Source organism: Convolutriloba macropyga, chromosome 7 (genome assembly GCF_964194025.1).
Source record: "Convolutriloba macropyga chromosome 7, txConMacr16.3, whole genome shotgun sequence".
Lineage (NCBI taxonomy): Eukaryota > Metazoa > Xenacoelomorpha > Acoela > Convolutidae > Convolutriloba > Convolutriloba macropyga.
Window position 1 is genome coordinate 62,244,871 of NC_134474.1, and position 21,201 is coordinate 62,266,071.

At 34.3% G+C, this 21,201-nt stretch overlaps 2 protein-coding genes across 4 annotated transcripts in view; one reads left to right on the forward strand and one right to left on the reverse strand.

The window, feature by feature from the left end:
* Positions 1–21,201, reverse strand: part of LOC142343227 (septin-2-like) — a 332,083-nt gene that overhangs the window by 82,206 nt on the left and 228,676 nt on the right. The window lies entirely within an intron of this gene.
* LOC142342431 (uncharacterized) lies at positions 9,159–19,945 on the forward strand. The gene is made up of 2 exons (XM_075393753.1): positions 9,159–9,686; positions 19,299–19,945. Exons 1-2 carry the CDS (start codon positions 9,337–9,339, stop codon positions 19,573–19,575), a joined length of 627 nt encoding a protein of 208 aa, XP_075249868.1. The 5' UTR covers positions 9,159–9,336; the 3' UTR covers positions 19,576–19,945.

Genomic DNA, 21,201 nt, shown 5'->3' on the forward strand with positions numbered 1-21,201 from the left:
AAAGTGCACTCTCAGAGAAGTATGGGTCACCAACACATGTGAAATAGGCGTACCATCAATTTGAACTAGATCAAGAGAAATTGAAAAATTGTAACATTAGCAGAGTCGGAGACGGTTATAAGATACTTATGGATTCAAAACTGGCTTTTGGGATTAACGGAATTGCCGAACGAATTCTGGAATGCAATGGATAGCACTTTTTTTCAGGGGCAAGAACTCCACAAACTAGTAGCAATAAATCAACTCAGTTAATTTTCTACAGCAAAATTACCTTTAAATAAATCCTTTATTTACATAGAATGTTTCCTGGAAAATCACATACATGAATACGCCGTACTAAAAATACCAGAGACCATTATGCACGCAAAGTCTAACTGGCCAATAAACTGACCCATTGAATCCACTATGAGGAGATTATCAGATAAACTAAATCTAACTTCGGAAAGTCATGTTGAAAATTTTCAAAAAAACGGTGAACGATTCTTTTAATTCTCCAATCGTAATTATGATGAGCAAATATTAATCTGTCAAATTTGAAAATTCGACTCACCAAATCTCAATACAGCAATTTACGAAAACAAATATCAAATGCCAAGTCTTTTAGTGATAACAGATAGCATAGGAAACGCGATCAAATAGTACATCCTAAGAGAATCTTGCTTCACCAATTTTGATGTGGAATACGCGTGCAATCAATTCAAACGACTTCAAGTAAATTCAAAAAATTATAGCTTTATCATCGACGGCAATGAACGTAAAAGTACTTTAGATAGTTTCCAAACCGGCTTTTAGTAACTCAATTTTGTGCTGGACAAATTCCAAAAAGTCATGAATAGCACATTAGCATCACTGAGAGACGAATAATGTTACTTAGACTAATTTTTTTTTATTATTGTTAAGCAGGGATCAAAATCAGATCAGCAGAATAATTGTTCAAGGTACCTGTTATTGAAAAACTCGGGATAGATTTCCCAAAAAGGTCACCTTGCAACACAAGAAGTTTTTTGGCTTGGGTTTTTTATCTGGGTTGCAAGAATTAATCCCTTAATTTCAAAAAACAAAGCAGTTTTGGACCTGCTAGACCATAATAAATCTAAACACACACGTTCAGTTGTTGGAGTGGTACATCACGTAAAAATCTTTGTTCCCGATTTAGCAAAATTATGTTTCATTTTTAAAAAACGAGTTAGAAAATGGAATTGAATTGGTGTGGTCAAACTTTCCTCAAGTGCATTTTTTTTGAAAATAAAGATAAAAAATAGAGAAAATGCACACTTTAATCCGAAGCTAAACAAGCGCGTCAAATGCGATGCTTCAGAAGAAGATCTAGGTGGCGTTCTTGAAGGACAAACACACATTGTGTGGAAAACTATTTCTTATGCATCTTGCTTTATGAAACAACCAAAATGTTGCGCACAACAAATGAAAGCGAACAAAAAATTGTAAACTATTTGGAATTGTTGGGACTCGTATGAACAATAAAAATTTTTAAAAACCCTCTCTACGGATATAAATTTAGAGTGGTTGGTATTCATTGACTTTTTTCTGTGCTTTTAAAAAAATAGAGCCAATAGTACGTATCCCAGTCGTCTAACGCGTTGGAGTTATAGAAGGTTCCAGTTCACTTTTAGTATGCAACATCTCCCAGCCTTAGGTATGGGATTTGCGGATTTTATGTCAGAAAGTTATTCCAAAAAACAGATAGCATTTCCACCAAAGTCAAAGAGATTGTTTAGTTGCCAAAATCAAAATGATGAGAAATTTGGCCGTGAACGTGATTCGGCAAAAACAACGAAATGAAATATGAAAGATATGAAAACTTCAAACAAATATGGCTAAAAACGATAGCAAAGGTCAAATGACACCTCTTGATATATAGTGTCACATGCTAAAAACATTGTTCAAAATGAAGAGGAATTTAATCTCGTTTTTTGCGTTTAGTAAGGCCACAAATCAGTCGCTTTTCAACTTTCAGTTTACTTCATAATTTAAACTTACGTCAACTCTTAACATTGAACATTCATTTATATCAGATAACTTTACTCCAAATTTTACTAAACAACATCAAAAAATAGAACGTGCTTGCGAGGGATGCAGAAAGCATGCCCTGTACCTTCTAGGTAAGAATTGAAAACCAATATTACAAAAACCTCAGATAATTTCAAACAAAGAGATAAAAGTAGATTTGATTGGGTGGATACTGGACGATCAATTTCAAGAATTCTACAAATTAGTAGAAATCCATTGTTACAGTAAATTTCCTACGGCAAAACTATATACATCTATTGATTACATAAAACATTTTCTGCAAGATCACATGATTAAAATTGCCGTACCGGAACTAACAGAGTTGATCAAGCACGCAGACGAATTGGTACAAGGTTCCGATAATTTTGCGATGAGATAACATTAATATATTACAAGCATCTGCGAGCGCACGATCATCGGTTTAGTAGAAAGAACGATTCAGGCCACCAGATGCAGACCTGATTGCAATAAACCTCAAAAAAAATTTAAACAATTTAAATGTTAACCTCCCAAAAACGATTCTACCAATTATGTATTGGTAAACCAAAAAGCATAAATATATCTCATTTTAATGCATACTATTGTCAAACACCAAATACGCCATTAAAAAACTTACTATTGGATCCAATTTCCGGTACTATAAATTAAGGTATTGCTGAAAACTTTTGTTTACCTGCAGAAACAGTGAAAGGTAAAGAGCATATACCGGGAGATAGTGGTAATGACATTATTTAAATAAGTTATGAGAGGATCAAATAGAGGAAAGCTGAACCGATTAAAGAGGCGACGATTATATATAAGAAGAACCCAGGGTTTGATTGAAGATACATATATCTAATTGAGAAGAGAAATCTAACACCCGAACATAAGAGTCACCTCGGATCTCAATCGCCAGAAGGCCGCAAGTACGTTAATTGAGTTGCGGGCATCTGCTTCAAATGTTCTTGAACCAGGTCTACCAGTGGTTTGAGGGATGAAGTTGGATTGAAGAACGTTTACGACCAAGCAAAAGCAACCAGTTCCTCTAGCGATATATCCCGAAAGACGTCTGGACCACCATGTAAGAAAGTCTACAGAAGAACTAATTGAAGCTCGCGTCAGAGAACTACGCAGTCAGATATGAGGATATATTGATGAAAAAGAGGAAGCAACGTGCAACTGATGATAACAAAAAACTAGCGGACATCGAGCTCTTCAAATTGCGGTCCCAAAAAGAAGCGGACAAAGATGCAACAAATGGAGAACAAATAGTCAGGAAAACAGAGAGCAGCTCCGGAGGGGGAGGAACAGGACGTACAAGTCACGGTAATTACCAAATTCATTAACCGGTCATGAACACAAGCAAAAGCCGAAAAGAAATCCTTAGATTAAAATTGTTTGCTTTCAGAGACGCACACAGCAGCTGCTTAAAAGCAAAACCAAGTGCATCAGGAAGCGCAAGCACAAAAAAAACAGAAGTGGATGAATTTGAACAGCAGATATATGGAGGACCAGTATAAAACCCGTAACCTCAACCAGGACTTCAGTCGTTGAACCCATCCGAAAAGCTAGTTCGTATCTGCACACGCGACCATCGCGTCGCCATTTTTCTCCAAGATGCAAGCCAGCCCCTGCACCACACAATCAAATTGAGGCAATGGTAAAACGTTCTTTTATCTAGCTAAAAATGTTCAAGATATGTCGTAAACGGAGCCCGCTGATAGATCAGCGTTAGTATCCGAACAAAAAATTCACGTTGTAAGCCACGTTTTACTAAGTAATAGAACAAGATCTGCCTTGAAAAACAGTGAGAAAAATCTTCTGGATGCAGCAACGTGCAGATCATTTCCCTCAATATGTTATGCAGTAGCGTGCTTTCGCTGGATTCACTTACGAGGAAAACCACTAATTTTAGGTTACATGCTATTGAAGAAAGCAGCCATATTAATTTTTTGAATGAAGAATTTTAAATCCAAGACAAGCTTATTAGTTTAGTAAACACGGTCATTGTGTAACTTAAAACCTGTTCAGCCGAAGAAGCGTATAGCATCCTATAGTATTTATACAGTTAACTAAATTGCCGCGCGTGCAGTAGAACTTGATAAGCTAATAGTTTTTTGGGCTGAACTCCTCCAAAAAATTCTGGTGATCGGAGGCGCAATGCCTAACCTCAATTTATTTAGCATTTGCTTTAGTTCAACTCTAGTATGCAACATCTCCCAGGCTTAGGTATGTGATTTGTAAACTGTGTCTCACAAAGTTTTAAAACTCATAAATTTTAAGTGCACGACGAAGAATTTTTAGTTGCCACAGTCAACATAAAAAATTCGGTCATGAAGGTCATTAGGCAAAGACAACCAAAAGAAATATAAAGTTTATGAAAGCTTCAAACAAATACGAGCAAAAACGATAGCATAGATCCTTATATAGAATCACACGCTAAAAAACTTTGTAAAATTGAAGCAAAATCCATATTCAATCGTTTTTTGTTTTTAGTAACCCCACCAGTCAGTTGATCCGCATCCTTACAAAAAGTTTAAATAAATTCATTTCAGACTCTAAACCTACGCCAAATCATAACTTTAACCATTCAGTTATTTCACAAACCTTTACTTCAAATTTCACTAATTGACAACAAAAATTAGTAACTGCTTGCGATGGCTGCAGAAAGCTCGCCTTGTACTTTGATAGGTAAGAATTTAAAACCAATATTACAAAAACCCCATAAAATGCAAAGTTTCAAACAAAGAGATACAAGTAAATTTTGCATGAGGGATACTGGACGTTCAAGATGAAGATTGCTACAATTTTGTAGCAACGCATCATTTCAGTAAGTTTCCATTGGCAAAATTACTAACATATTTTGATAACATAAAAAATTTTGTGGAAAATCACATTCATAAAACGCCCTACCAGAATCATCAGAGTTGAAAAAGAACGCAGACTAATCGGTAAAAAAAAATACGACATTATTGCGTCAAAAAAAGTTTAATATACTAGATGCATCTGCAAACTACCATTGCCCAATCGGTTTGCTAAAAAGAAAGACTCGGACCATCAAACACCGACTTTCTTGCAAGAAACTTCAAAAGATTATTGATAAATCAAATGTTAGCATTCCAAAAGCAGTTATGCTTATATTCTACCAATTACTTATTTGTAAACGAAAAAGCATTGAAATATCTTATTTTAATGCATACTATGGTCAACATCCGTAAACGCCCTTAAAAATTTTATCCTTGGATCCAAATTCCGGAGCTCGAAATTGAGATGTTGTTCAAAAGTTTTGTTTATTTGCAGAAAAAGTGAAGGGTAAAGAGCTAATACCGGCAATAGTTGAAATGACGTCAATTACAGAAGTGACGAGGTGATCAAAGTGGGGAAAGCACAACTGATAAAAGCACCAATTGGATATAAAGAACCCCAATTTTGGTAGAAAATACATATATGTAATTGTCAAGAAAAATCCAACCCCCGAACAGAAGAGTCAGCTCGGATCTCAATCGCAAGAAGGTCGCAAGTACGTTAATTGAGTTTATGGCCTTTGCTTCAAAGGTTCTTGAACCAGGTCTACCAGTGGTTTGAGAGATGAAGTTGGACTCAAGAATGTTCGGGGCCAAGGAAAAGCAATTAGTTCCTCTAGAGATATACGCCGAAAGACGTCCGGAACACCATGTAAGAAAACCTACAGAACAACTATTTGAAGCTCGCGTCAGAGAACTCCGTAATCAGATCAATGAGGAAGCAATGTGCAACTGATGATAAAAGGAAACAAAATCCAACGGACATCGAGCTCTTCAAATTGCTGTTCCAAAAAAGGGGGACAAAGATGCAACAACACATATTTAGTCAGGAAAACAGACCACAACTACAGACCATGGGAGGAAAAGGACGTACAGGTCACGGATATCCTAACTAATTAACCGGCCATGAACACAAGTATAAACCGAAATGAAATCCGCAAGTCAAAAATCTTCGGTTTCAGAGACGCACACCAAAAGCGGCCATTCAAAAGCAAAACAAAATGTATCAGATTTTGCACGCGCACAAGAAAAACACTAGAAGAGGGATGAACCTGAACAGCAGATATATGGAGGACCGGTGTATACTCGCAACATCAATCGGGATTTCAGTCGTTGAATCCATCCGAAATGATTTTTCGTATCTGCACGCGACCATCGCGTCGCCACTTCACTCCATGATACCAGCCAGCCCCTGCAGCACATATTCAAATTCTGGCAATGCTAAAACATTCTCTTATATCTAGCTAAAAATGTTCAAGGTATGCCGCGAACGCAGCCCCCGGATAGATTGGCTTCATTATCAAGTCTTCAAGTTTGAAGACACATTTTACTAAGTAAAAGAACAAGATTCACCCTGAAAGTTGGTTCACAACATATTATGGATGTAGCAGCGCAGATCATTTCCTCAATATATTGTACAGTAGTGTGGCTTAGCTGGATTCAGTTTATAGGAAAACCAATTACAGTTGAATAAAATCTATTGAAGAAAACAGCCATAATAGTGTTGTGAGCCATGAATTTTAGATCCAAGACAAGCAAAGATGATTGAGGATTGTGTATCCTGAAACCTGTTGAGCCAAAGAGGCGTATAGCATCCTAATGTATTTGTACAGTGAGCAAAAGTGCCACGCGTATATTAGAACTTGATAAATTAATTTGTAGTGAGCTAAACACCTACCAAAACACTTTGATGTTAGGAAACACATAGCATATTGTCAATTCATTATGCATTTTTCTTTAGTATTCTCGAAAACTCCATTAACACGCATCATTATCCAATTTTTTGTTCAGTATTTTTTTAATTGCAGTCTGTGATGCACGCAAACGGGGGGGCGAAACAGAAAAGATCCGAAAAAAGAGTTCATTCTTGAAATCTACACACACATCGGTTTTCCTCCCCTAGGTAACAAATTTCCATTTAAAAATTATTGTGCAATCCATTGGCATTGAACTTGGCAATTATTCTCCTGTTTTGGCGGGCAGTCTTTCAATCCGTGGTTATATTGCAACATCAACTTAGTTAATAGCGTTGTGGTTGAGGTGTACTTGCTCAATCCGCACCAGCTTTGCCAAAAAAACGGCTTCTATTTTTATATAGTGCTTTTTTATTTCGATTTCAAAAAATTCATCGACGTACGTCTCTGGTCCGTAGGTTTGAGCTGGAAAAACAATTGAATTGAAAAGTTGTTGAGCTGAGTTGAAGTTGACTTTTTGCAGATTTACTTTCTTGTTTATTGAAGCTACTAACTGATAAGCTTTGTTTATAAGATGCTTCAAATGATGACTGGGGGATAACGTGCGTGAAAAAAAAATTACACCTAGATAACAGAAGGTGTTTGTAGGGGTTAGAAGGGGTTACGATTTGATGTCGCTCAAAATAACAATTTTGATCAGATCAAATTGAAAATTTCTATTCGATGTTTTTTTCAGATCAATCATGTGAAGGGTTAGAATATTTAGACCTGTATTTATCTTCACAGTTTGTAATGATTTGCTTCTGATTTTATACGCCGCGTACGACTATGTACATTGCATCTTGTTTTTCTTATGCTTTACACTTTGTGTGATTTTATTCATTGCTTTTGTATCTTACGCTTTGTTCTGTTATACTGTCTATATAGACGTAATTCACTTCTTTCTCTCTCTCATTTAGACCTCACCCAGAAGTGGATTGAAGTGTCCGTTGCAATAAATCTTTCCTTAGCATTAGCAATGAACAAAGTGCAATGAGAACCTACATTGATTTGTGCAAATTTTATCTTGAGCCTTTTGGATGAAGAGAAACATTTTGCAGAAGAATGGTGTGCACGTTCCTGCAAGACTTGCAGAGGGGACCTTGCGCTCTTTACCTGCGGATGATTATTTGTTTCCTTAGTTTGATTACAATAGTCCTTGTCAATCTTCACAGTTTGCCACTTTTTAGCGAGTCTTATTTTCGATTTATCGAGATTCTGATGGTTTTGGTTTTGCTTGGTACTTTTTCATTTCTTTTAGTAATTTTCCTTACAAGAAATTTACGAACGTACGCAAAAGCAGTAATCGTAGGAGAGATCTTATTCTCTAGTATTATGTCGTTTCTTAGTCTAGTGGCAGGAATCTTGGGCTATATTATCGCCGAGTCACACTCAATTCTATCCGCTGCATCCCTTTCTTCTTGCGTGGAATCTGTCTTTCATTGTTGCTTCGCGGTTCTGATGTTAGAAAATTACAAGATTATGTTTCCAACCAACAGTTCAAGAAGAGCTGAGGAGTCTCCAAATTTCATCATCAGCCTGGAACAAGAAAAAGAGAAAGAAACATCGAATTGACAATGTGTGTTTGTTTAAAGTGCCAATTTTGATTAAATTGAATTAAAATTTTGTTGAAAATCGGTGTCAATGAATTTAGCTATTCTTTTAGATTCTTTTTTAGCTGAGGAGAAGAGGCCCAAGGTTTAAATTGAGAAGTTGTTTGTTCGGTTTCTGTCGAGTTTTCCCACCTGACAGCAAAATTGATTAATCTATGTTTTTTTTGAGTCAAACAAGAATAGAGTTGCCTTAAAAGTTGGTTTCATTTTGGTCTTTATCTCTCAAATGAACTGATAGTGGCTGTGATAATTGATGAACAGTGCTTCTGCCAGGTGCTACATCGCTTAACTTGTATTCTCTGCATTTTATTCTTTATTCAAGCACGTTTCATACGAAAGTTTTAAGTGGTAAACAGAATGATGAAAGCAGAAAATAAAAAGGGAACTCACAAATAAGACATTATCCGGCATTGCCCGCGAGATCCAAAATAGGCGTCAATATAAATCAAATCTTTTTCTGTTTATATACCGTTTCGCTTCTATTGTATAGCTCCAGACTTGTTATAAAATGCACTCTATATGTTAAATCGCACAAACGTTCAAAAACCTGTGTTCAACCATGGACTTAAGGACTAAAAAGCGCCCATGAAGGAGGCATCAGGATTTAGCAGCCGAAATTTTTTCATTGCGTGTCTCAACTTCCTGTGTTCTCACAGCAGTTCAAAACTGAAAGTAGTATAAATTCATTAATCTGACGCTGCTACTACTAATAATCATTTAAGGCGAGGCCAAGTGTAAAAGCGAAAGAATAAAAAACAGTTGCTCTTCAGCTTCTAACCGAATACCGTGAAATTCTTCATAGTAATTGTTTTGAAACATTTCATAACGAAAGATATCTAATCAAATAGTTTGTAGTTTTTGAAAAATTGTTAAAATTGCACCAGACTATTTTTTTACTCATCAGTTTTTATTCATTTGAAACCACCTCGAGTGAAGTCTTTTTTCAGGTATTCCACCTGTATGCATCGTTTCAGGTGCAGGATGGCGTCTAAAACAGAGGCTATGAAACGAAGAGTAACCAAGCGCGTAACCACCCCACCCGCTATTTTGAAAGCGCTACTCTTTTTAATATCAGGAGTCACATTAATTATTTTCCAATTCGCCGATCAATATGAGGAGTATTTTGGGGTGTATAAATTCGTGGAGGCTGCTCTCATTTCGTGCTGCGTTGTGTGTTTGCTGTTTCTCGTTTTAAATTGTTTGGAGCCTTTGCCGTGTACTGCGCCTGAGACACTGTGGCTGTTTGAAGCGTTCATCCATGCTGTTTGGACGGTTGTACTGGCGCTAGGTGCTGTTATGTGTTACATCAGGTTGGTTACTAGACTTTTCAGCAACTTCTTTAAGATCAAGAACTTCGAGCTTCCATAAAATATTCTTAGAAGATGTTGCGCTGAATTTTATTTGCACTCGAAAACTACGAGATGGTACCCCACAAAACTGTGCAATCATTTTTTTAATGAGAATGACACGAAATGGAAGCATATTTAATAATCTTAGTATTCATCTCAGGAAATGAGATTATTACTATCATATTGCACAAGATCTTCCTTGACTTAGCAGGGGTACATTTTGCTGTAATTTTGAAGAATTATAATCAATTTCCTCATAGCAAAAAGCCGACCTAATTTTTGCAATCAGAAAACAATGGAATGCTTTTTAAACGAAAATTTTGTTCTCTGAAAATTAAATTCCTATGCAGATTAACAGATTTTTGAAAATGCTTTCTGAAATTGAAATTTAAATGTGTTATTCTAAAGTGTATTCTCGAAAACCCTCATATTTGCCTTGTTGTTTTTGATGCGGTGCATTTTTGCGAGACTGATTATGAAAAAAATACATCGTGAGGTTTAATATTTATGAACTTAAATTTAAACATGAGTAATCTCTGTATGTTAGCTTTACCGGTTCCTTGTTATTTCGTTTTAAGAAAAATAGATGGATATAATTTTAAGTTTGACATTTTTTTAAACAATCTTTATTGTTCAGACCCCTCTTGAGGGGGGAGGAACTATATACTCAAATGGGTTTTTTTTGTTTAGTCAATTTTGGCCGATCGATATATTCATCGTAGAGAGTTGAGACTGGTATCATTAGAAAGCTTGTCCAGCGTAGAATATGGAAGTAAAGATTTTTTCGATTTTCGTTTTTTACAGGGAGTTATCGAGGATTAAACTTTTGAGAAAATAGAGTGAATTCCGTTGATTTTATTCACATTTTTCGGAATTTTGACAGAAAAATTTCGCCAATTATGCTAAAATTTGTTAGAATTTTTAAGAAAGTCTAAATGATTTTATTTTTAAGGGCAGAAAATATTGTCGGCTATTTCTATTTAATTTCTTTGTCAAAAAATCTGGCTAAATATTTCAAAATCCAGACTTTTTCATCAAAAACAGCACGAAATAAGTTTCTTCAGTCCAATTTGATTAAATTTGCAGGAAGTGGACACTCAAACACCACTAACACAATCTTTGTAGATTCCAAAGGGGACAATTTCTACTTCAGCTTCCGTTGAGAGTGCTCTGTAATTAAAACTTCGCCGTTTTTTGCTAACTTTACTCGTTGATTATCAAAAACGCAGCATTTTTGGTTTTTTAACTAACAAATTATCTATATCTATGACATTCGAAAAGTTAGGTCTTCTGAATGGACAAACAGCATTAGCAGGGCTAGTTTTGGACCATTCTTGGACTGTTGCAATCCAAAAATAATTTGGATTGTAATCAGTCGTTCATTTTTATAAAAAAGTTTATCTTTTATAAGTTAACTAAACAACAGAACATTTCAAATCAAAACTTACTAGTGATAGGTCCAATTGGCTTCCTAATTAGCTCCCAATTAATGTATCTAATTTGTTACTTGAAAGCTTATGGTCGTTTTGACTTTTAAAAATATTTGATTTTTAAATAAATATTGCTTATTGAACTTTGCCTACATTTCTTTTCTTACTTTGCCAACTTGTAGCTGGTGCCAGCAATGAAAAAATGCTTATTTTTTCTATTGAATTCAAATTCAATCTTTATTTTTTTTCGCCTTAAGTTGTGGTTTTCTGGCTTTGATACTACTAGATTTTACATTTTTATTAATTTTTAGCTTTTTGCTCATTTTTCATGTCTTCTATTTTTGTCGCATTATCACGTTATTGACAGCTCATATATCGCATTATTGGCGTTCATAATAAGACAAAATTGATAATATTAAAATCCTTAAAGATTTATATTACGGTTGTAACGGCTCTGACACTACTTTCTCGAAGAATCTAATTGAACCTTTTAATCTTGTTTTTAACGGTCGTTTTTGCTTTGTCTTTTTAGTTGTACGAAATTTCCTGTACAAGGACCCCATCTCATTGGCTTTCATGGAAGAACAAATGAGCTGATTTTATGATATTAGTAGATGGCTTTCATCACTTTGAAAACAATTGTTTTTCAAAATTTACAAACATTAATATCGCAATTTTGTTCCTTTTATTGTCTGTTTGTTACCTAGACTCGTTAATTACAGGCCAAATTTGACAATATTTTTGTCAAAAGAAGAAGATGTCAGAAACGATGTTTTTAAAAATTTCGTTATGCTTTTACTGGCTTCAACACAGTTTTTTCACAAAAAAATAATTTAATTTTTGGTTTTTGTCATATTTGACGTTCTTTTTTATAGATGTAAGACATATTCTGGATGTTTGCAAGTCTTAGGGGCTTCCTTCGGAAGAATAAACGAACCTATTTATATATTTCATTTTGTGATTAATGGCTTTCATGTCTTTGGAAACATTTTTTTAAAAAAAAAAACAAGTGTTACTTAATTTAGCCTTTTTCGTTTTTTGTCTAACTAGTTTCATTAATGAGAGGTCACATAATACCTTATCAGTGTTCGAAGAAGGTGCAATCGAGCATATCTTGCCGGCCAAATTATGGCTTTACGCATTCGAAAGCGTTTTCTGGCAAGTTTTAATTGATTTTTTGTTTGTTGTCTATTTATTGTTCTTTTTGAAACAGCATAAACAATGTAATACCGACAGTTGGTAATCCCCTTCTATAGAAGCATTGGTAATTGTAAACCTATGGGATATTTTAGTTGATTTTGTAATGGTTTGACTTTGAATTTAATTGTTTTTAATAAATGTACGCGAATTTTTCAAATTTACTTTTTTGTTCTTTATTGTCTAGCTGTTACTAAGCCTTTTTATGGACTGGTCTTATATCTTTTCTGGCAAATTACAAGTTATTTTGTTTATTTTCAGTTTTATCTGACTACATTTTGACTTTGTTATTAAGTTTTGTTTTTTAAAATGGACATAAAGTTTTTGATGTAATTATTGTTTGTTGTTGTTGTCGTTGTTAAATTTTGCTGTTCGTCTTGACTCGCTTTCTTAATATTGATCTATCTCAATAATTTAATGCATCATTTTTTACTCCATTAAGTTATTTGCTTTGGAGGCTATCTTTTTGTTCATACAACAATTTTTTTTGAAAAATACTCGAATTTTTGGGTTTTTCTATCTGTTCTTCATTTGCTGGAGAATTATGTCAAAATTGTGGATGAGCGGGGTCGGAACTTTATGTGCGATCGCACATTACCGAGCCTCCTTGTTATTCTTAGAAGTCAATCCCAATTCTGATTAAATGAAATCGCCCCATTGGCCTCATTTTGAAACTCCAACCACTGCAGTGGGGTTTTAAATACCATCAGATACGTTGCTGTTCAATATTCTTTATAAGCGCAATTTTTTAAGGTCGGTTTTTAGATCTCCTCGCTTCCGAATTGGTCTCAAAGAAAATTTGTACAATTTTTTTTCGGTCTTATTGGTTTTTATGCAATTTTTCACGACCCATGCGTAGCAAATGGTACATTTAATCCATAAAATTTCCTGGAAAATGTCAGCGTTATCCACGACAGTGTTTTAAGATGAGTTGTAAGTGTGTCCGGACAATACAGTAAGAGAAACTATTTCATATTTGCCTCAAACTTGTAAATATCAGTCACAATTGTCCGGTTGATGTTTTTGGGAAAACATGGACAACAGTGGCACGTGTCCGTAGCTGTGGCCACGATAAGCGTCACTGTGTCCAGGATTAAATTATCGAATTACTTCGATAGTTTTTTTTGTTGAAACATGTAAATTATTCAGATTATAACCGTAAGGTTAGATATCTACTTGCTTTCAAATGTTAAATAAATTAATCAGTATTATAATTAATGTAATAATCTTGAAATTGTGGCTGTTCGTTCTCATAGGTAAAAAAAAGATTTGAAGGCTCCTATTTGTCTTAACGTGTACTTTCTTGTGCTGATTGAGCAAAAAGTCGGTTAAAACATTTTTAAAGCAAGTTTTACTGTTGATAGTTTTTATTGAAGAGGGCATTTTTTACCATTTTTGAAAGCTTTTCAGGATCAAAGATTTATTACCTCACTTCGTTTTCGCTTTTTTATAATAATTTGATTTGTTCTGTATAGCGTTTTGGCGAATAGTAAACATCTTAAAATTTTCGGATGTTTTCCAGTGTCTTATATGTTTGTAGCTTCATTAAGGTAAGTTTTGAGATAAACAAATCGGCTAGCAGGATACGATCCTTAATGAGAAGATGAGTGGAGTGGTCAATTTTTTGTGGAAAATAACAAATGTTTATTCCCTAGTTAATTTGCCTATATGCAGTTTATGATTTTTGGTATAAGAGTTTGATGGAGTATTCCACTGAAAGAAAGATGAGAGAGTACAAGAAAGATGAAAGAGAGATGAGAGAGAAAAAGTAGATGAGAGAAAACAAGGAATTTGATTTCTTACAAATTACAAAGAACGAATTGCATTAGCCATTTGCTTAAAACTTAGTCCAGGTGATTTTCAAAGGTTAGGTTTGAATCAGTTTGTACTCCAAGATAACGACAAGTGCGAGCTGGTTTGATAACTTCACCTTTAAAAGTAAGCTCTGTATCCGAATTAGTATGATTTGCAAAGAAGAACATCTCTGTTTATCGGTATTTAAAGGGAGTTGATTCTCTCTCAGGTATTTGTCTTTGTTCTATTTTTTCAATTTTTAGAGGAATATTTTCCGTACTTTCTCATTTGCTTATAATGCTATTGTCATCAGCAAATTAAAAATATCATTTTCACTTTCCAGTTTTTCAGAAAAATGGTTGAACAGAAAAATAAGAGGTCCTAACACAGTTCCTTGTGGAACACCATGATTAATCTTTGTTTTATCTGATTTTATCTGAAGTTTTGACCAATCTATATATTAATCGTAGAGAGTTGTGAGTGGTATCATTAAAAAGCCCATCCAGCGTAGAATATGGAGTTAAAAAGATTGTTTGAATTTCGTTTTCTAGAGCGATTCATTGTGGGTTAAATTTTTGTGAATATTCGAGCGTTTGCGTTATTTTTGTTCACACTTTCGGGAATTGTTTCCTAATTTTTTGTCAATTCGGCTGAATATGCTAAAATTGTCAACAATGGTACTGGTAATTTTAATTTTCACGACAAAACAGTATTGTTGACTAATTTGATTTAATTTTTTGGCAAAAGTTTTTGCTAAATATTTCAAAATTTAGAATTTTTGATCAAAAATAGCACGAAATAAGCTTCTTTAGTCTACTTGATTAAATTTGACGGAAGTACAAAACCAGAAACCCCGATAACACGGTCTTTTTAAACTCGATAGAGGGCTGTTACTACTTCCAGTTCCATTGAGTCTGCTCTGTTATTAAATTTTGTGGCGTTTTTTTGCTAACTGTACTCGTTGATTATCAAAAACGCAGTATTTATTTTTTAACTAACAAATTATTTATATTTATATTGTTCGAAAAATTAAATGTTCCTAATTGACAAACAGCATTATTAAGGCTAGTTTTGGATTAATCTTGTGTGGCTACAATCCAAAAGTAATGTGGATTGTAATCAGTTGGTCTTTTAAGAAAAATTCTAAAAATTCTAAAATTAAATTTCACATCAAAGTTGACTGGTGATTGATCCAATTAAATCCTAAGCAGCTCCAAATTTGTGTCCCTGGATTTTACTTTAAAGCTGATAGTTGTTTTGACGTTAAAAAACTTGATTTCTTAAAAAAATGATGGCCTATAGAACTTTGCCTTTTTAAAAAAAAATGGTTAGTTTGTAGCTTAGTGTCAGCAAGTAAAGATGACTTCTTTTTTCTACTCAATCAAAATTTACTCTTTATTTTTTTACGCCTTAGGCTATGGTTTTCTGGCTTTGATACTACTAGAATTCACAGTTTTTTATTTTTAGGCATTTGCCCATTTTTCACGTTTTGTCACATTATCACGGTGACAATTCATATATGACTTTGTTGACGTTCAGAATAAGGCACAATAAACATATCAAAGTTTTTAAAGACAGATTATGATTTAACAGCTTTGATACCTTTCTCTCGAAGAATGTAATTGAATTTTTTATTGTTGTTTTTAATTGTCGTTTTTACTTCCTTTTAGTCGTATGAAGGCTTTTAGCTGATGGCTTTCATTAAGTTGAAAATAATTGTTTTCAAAAATAAAAAACGCTTTTCAACTTTGCAATTTTGTTCCTTCTTTTGTCTATTTGTTAACTAGTCTCTTTAACTACGGGTCATAAATGACATTATTGTTGTCAAAAAATCTTTTGTTTTAAAAGGTTTCGTTGTGACCTTACTGGCTTCCACACGGGTTTTTCACAAAAAAAGTAAATTAGTTTTGGATTTTTGTCATATTTGACGTTCTTTTGGTAGACATAAGACGTAATCTGAATAATTGCAGGACCTAAAGATTTCTTTTGGACGCGTAAACGAACCTATGTAATTATTTCTTGAAGCTAATGTTTTTCATGACATGGGATTAAATTTTTCGAAAAATACAAAAGATTTACTTAATTTTGTCTTTTTCTCTTTTTTGTCTACTTGTTACCCAGTCTCATTAAGAGGCAATCACAAACGACATTATAAGTGATCGAAGAAGGTGCAATAAAACATAGTTTGGGCGGCAAAATATGACTTTACGGCTTCGACAGCGTTTTGTGGCACGTTTTAATTAAATTTTTTGTATGTTGTCTGTCTATTATTGTTCTTTTTGTAACCTTATAAAAAATGAATAATGACAGGTGTTAATGCTCTCCTCTAGAAGCATAGGTATTCATAAACCTGTGGGATGTTTTCAGTTTCTTTCTAATGGTTTTCATGAGTTTGAAATTAATTGTTTTAAATAGTTTGAGCGAATTTTTTAACTTTACTGTTTTTGTTCTTTTTTGTCTAATTGTTACCGAGCCTAATATGGACTAGTCCTATTACTTTTTCAGTGAACTACAAGTTATTTTGTTTAGTTTCAGTTTTATCTGACTTTATTTTGACTTTGTTAAGTTTTTTTATTTGGACAAAGTTTTGAATCTGATTAATTAATTAATGAGAGGTCACACAACACATTATTGGCATTCAAAGAAGGCGCAACTGAACATTTTGAGGGGCAAAATATGGTTTTACAATTTCGACAATGTTTACTCGCAAGTTGAGTTTTTGTTTGTCTCTTTGTAGTTTTTTGTTACAGCTTAAAAAATTGAATAAAAACAGGTCTTAATGCCCTCCTATATAAACTTTGGTGATAATAAAACGTTTGGATTTTTCAGTTGATATCTGAGGGTTTTCATAACTTCGAATTTTATTGATTTTAAAAATTTAAACAAATTTATTAACTTTGCTGTTTTTCTTCTTTACTGTCTAATTGTAACCTAGCCTTATTAGGGACTGATCCCATATTTTTCCTAGTAAAGTACAAGTTGTTGTGTTCAGTTTCATCTGACGCTATCTTGACTTTGTTATTGAGTTTTTTTTAAAAGAATGGACAATGTTGTTGTTTGATTTAAATGTTCGTCTTGATTAGATTTCTTCATAATGGCAGATCTTATCTATCTAAAGCGTCGTTTTTTACTTTGTGGCGTCGTGTTTTACTGAGTTTTTTGCTTTGGGGTTTTGTTTCTCACACCATTTTTTTAAAATAGTTCTTGAATCTTTGGGGGTTTTCTATCTGTTCTTCATTTGGTAGACAATTATGCCAAAATTGTGGATGAGCGAGGTCAGAACCTTATGTGCGATCGCACATTAACGAGCCTCCTTGTTTGGAGTAAAAAGACCGTTACTAGTTTTGCAACCACCAAGATGACGGCTCAGATAAGCAGTTAAGTTTCTGAACTAAGTGTAAATGTAAAAAGTCAAATCTGCCAATTGATGCTCGATGGTTGTCAATAGATATGCGTTATGCATGAGTACAGTTATTGAAATCTACGATTTTTATCTGTTGTCCACGGTTAAAATATCGATTTTAAATCTCGGGTATCAGTGATGTTAGGTTATGAAATTTATCGGGGCATTGTCACTACTGTTTTCCACGAAAAGCCGAAAAAAATCAATTTTTCGTTTGAGCGACATTTTTTTTTACTTATTGTCTGGAGGGCTTTAGTTCTCTGAGCAGTTTTTTTAATCTTTTAAATTTCTAAGTAGGTGATTCACAAATCGGCCGAAGAGACAAAAAATCAATTTAAGAAGGGAAATTTTTGAAGTTCTAGACGCCCCGCACTATTGTGTCCTTGTTAATAGCCGCCCTCATCTTCTCAACCGGCTATTATATCGCTCCTATTTTTTTACTTCGAACAAAAAAAGTTTTGCTTTACCTCATTTTGCCGCTTTTTCAACATTTTGCTTGAAATCTTTTTGACTGCTCTGGGCTAGTTTCTCTCTTCTTTCATTCTGCTAAAAGCTATTTTGAACATCAGTTAGTCAGCAAGGCATTTCAAAATGAACAGAGTCAGTATAAAAAATTGAAGTCAGAAATAGAAACGGGATAAACTCATAAAGCCCAATTTTAGATGCCTGCTATTTGAACGTCGTTCCTATAAGTCTTAGTTACCATCTCTAATGCTTATTGGTATTGATAGTAGCCCCTGTAGGCTCTCTCTAAGAAGCAGAAGTATGTTCAACTACGAAATGCCATCAAAATAAATCGGACTTAAAAAATGTTTTTGTACAAAAAATTTTTTTTTCAAGATCTATTCTTTCAATCCCAATCATGCCTATTGGAATCAACGGCGGCTATTTTCCGGCAATCTGCCGGCTATGTTTTGGAATATAAGCGAGCCTGCAACTCAATGTAATATCAGAGATGTTTTTTGTCGTTGCAGCAGTTTTAAGGAACTTTGTAAGCTGACTTGTGAAATGTATATTTTGAAGATCGTAAAAAAAAAATTGCGTAGCAGCAAGTGAGGCTTGTGAAAAACGCATTTTATCGAAAAGACATTTTTCAATGGAATTTTTTCACAGGCCTTGAATGAACCGTTTTTGTACAATTGTATTTACGTAAATCTGGAAGCTTTTGTGATAGCTGTTTAGAATACTATAATACCAGCAGCTTGTCTAAATATGCTATTTTTTACTGCAACTTCTTTGAGAAAACAATAAACTGGTTTCTCAATTTAAAAACTGTTAGTTGTTTTACCTAAGGAGTTAGAGATATACGGATAGCTCTACGGTTATAAAAATGTTTAATTTTAGTATTGGTTATATTCCAAAAAGAAGTTCCTTTTTCTTCAAAAGGAAAAACAACAAGATTTTTTTACATGTATCATATAAATAAAATGCTACGCTCTAATAAGCATGGTCTTATTTCTGCATATATAAACCTTGAAATGAAAATGTCATATTTGGGCAAAGTAATGTTAATAATTGTCTCAAAACTTCAAGATGGTCACAAGGTGTATATCTTCTAATGACAGTTTGATGCTAATAGAAAATAAACTCAATGTTGAGTCAAAAGTGTTTCATTCAAAGGGAATTTCAAACCGAAATGAGCTGCAATAAAAAGTCAGTCTGAAAATAGCTGTAATCAAAACCTGTCAGTAGTGTGACAGCATTTAATTTCATCAGTTTTTGTTGGTCATGATCAGTTGGTTGTTGCAGGAGTTACGAGCAGGCCTTATTGGTGACTACTTCAGTGGGCTGTGCCATCTCAGGTGTCATTCACTTGGTACTGGCTATCTACTTGTACGTCAGGCGAAGAAGAGTCGTCTCAGAGAAGGATGCCCAGAGACGAATTGACCAGAAGGAACTGGAAAAGAGGATCCATGCTGCCCAGTACCCAAATGGGAAACCAGACCATGTTCAACAGCAGAACAACCAGAATGCATCTGGACCTTACTCAGTGTCTGCCAATGTTCCAGCTATTGGTGGGTTTTAGGCGGGTCCAGAATTGCGACACTGAATTTATCAGTGATTTTTGGCTTTTAATCGGCTGTGCTAAAGGAGTAGCAGTCCTCCTCACACATTATTCGGCTGGCAAAACTCATGAGCACGCCAAAAATACCACTTATCAAGTTGCTTGCTGGTTTCCATTTTTGGTTACATAATCAGTTGATTACATAATTTTTTTTATTGCAAAGCCATATTTTAGTAAAAGCTTTCTTTTGTGAAGAATATTGAATCTATTTTAAAAATCAAACAATTATTCAACTGTTTGCTATCTGTTATTATTTCCAGTTGTGTGGGATTGAATATCGGTCGAGTAACCATGAAGAGTACAGCAGTTTTTCTTCTAGGTATAACTTGGGGGGGGGGAGTTTTCAATAGCAAAAGCGTCAAGCTGGCATAAGTCATACTAACTATTTTTACCGTAGGTTTTTAACTAGTCCATTTTTAAATACTATGGATTTGGTAGGTAAACATTAAGTCATGTAATGAAGTGTCAATGAATAATTCATTTTAAAAAACTATTTTGATGCAAATCAGCCGTCACTGATCCTTTTTCAGGTTTGATTGTTATGCCGAAGTATTGCATCACTTGTTGTTCCAATCCTTCAAACTTATTTGGGATTTGGTAGCTTTATGCCAGCTCGACTTTTTTCTATGGCCTATTTTGACCGATCAAAATCTTCAGTGAAAAGATAATCAAAGGGCATCATTGAAAAGTTCAACATTCAAAGTTTCATTCAAAGTTCGTTCAAAGTTTCAAAATCAATTGTTGCAAAGATTTTTCGATTATTTTTGCTCCGCATTATGAAGGATCAACATTGAAATTGTTAATTACAAAACCATTGTAACGGCTGTTCTCCTTTTGTTTCACAATGAAAATTTGACACCGCCCAGTTCGTTCTGAGTGGTTACAAAATCTGTCCGGATACTTCGTTCATGCAGTTTGCTTTTTTAACTGTATATCCGTTCTGCTGTACTTACCGTTGCATTAACTACTTTAACTTAGTTTTGGATTTTTTTTGTCAATTGAACAGGGTCCACAGATCACACAATACGGGATCTCTATATGTTTACCAGTTCAATCGTCTTGATGAAACATATCAAAGGCAAAATTATATGCCTGAGAAGTGTTATGGAAATTTGGTTTCTAACTGAATCCTAGGTGTGTGTGTTGCGATTTTGGCAGAATACTCACGAGTTGAAGATTGGTAATCAGGACACAGAGAATTGAATTCACTGTTCGAGACGTTTTCGATACAAGACACAATATTAGATAGAATAATGCTCAAGACAACTTTTGGTATCAAGACACAGTAACAATTTAACAATTATTCTGCTCAAGGGTTTGGTTTTGGCAAGACGCAGTAAAAAAATATACTGCTCAAGACTATATTATTTAAACAATTTTATTGCTGAGTTTATGTGCTAGCTCGAGTTGCTAGGCTGACTAGAATTAAAATTGTGAGTTCTTATTTTTGTGCAGTTTGTTGAACAATTTTTTCTGCTTACGTGGCATACGCGGATGTTTCTGATTCGCAATGCAGTTTTCTCGCTAAGGGGATGGATGATCTGGATAACATTAGAACAAAGTAATAGTTTTCGTCCTACGCATTTA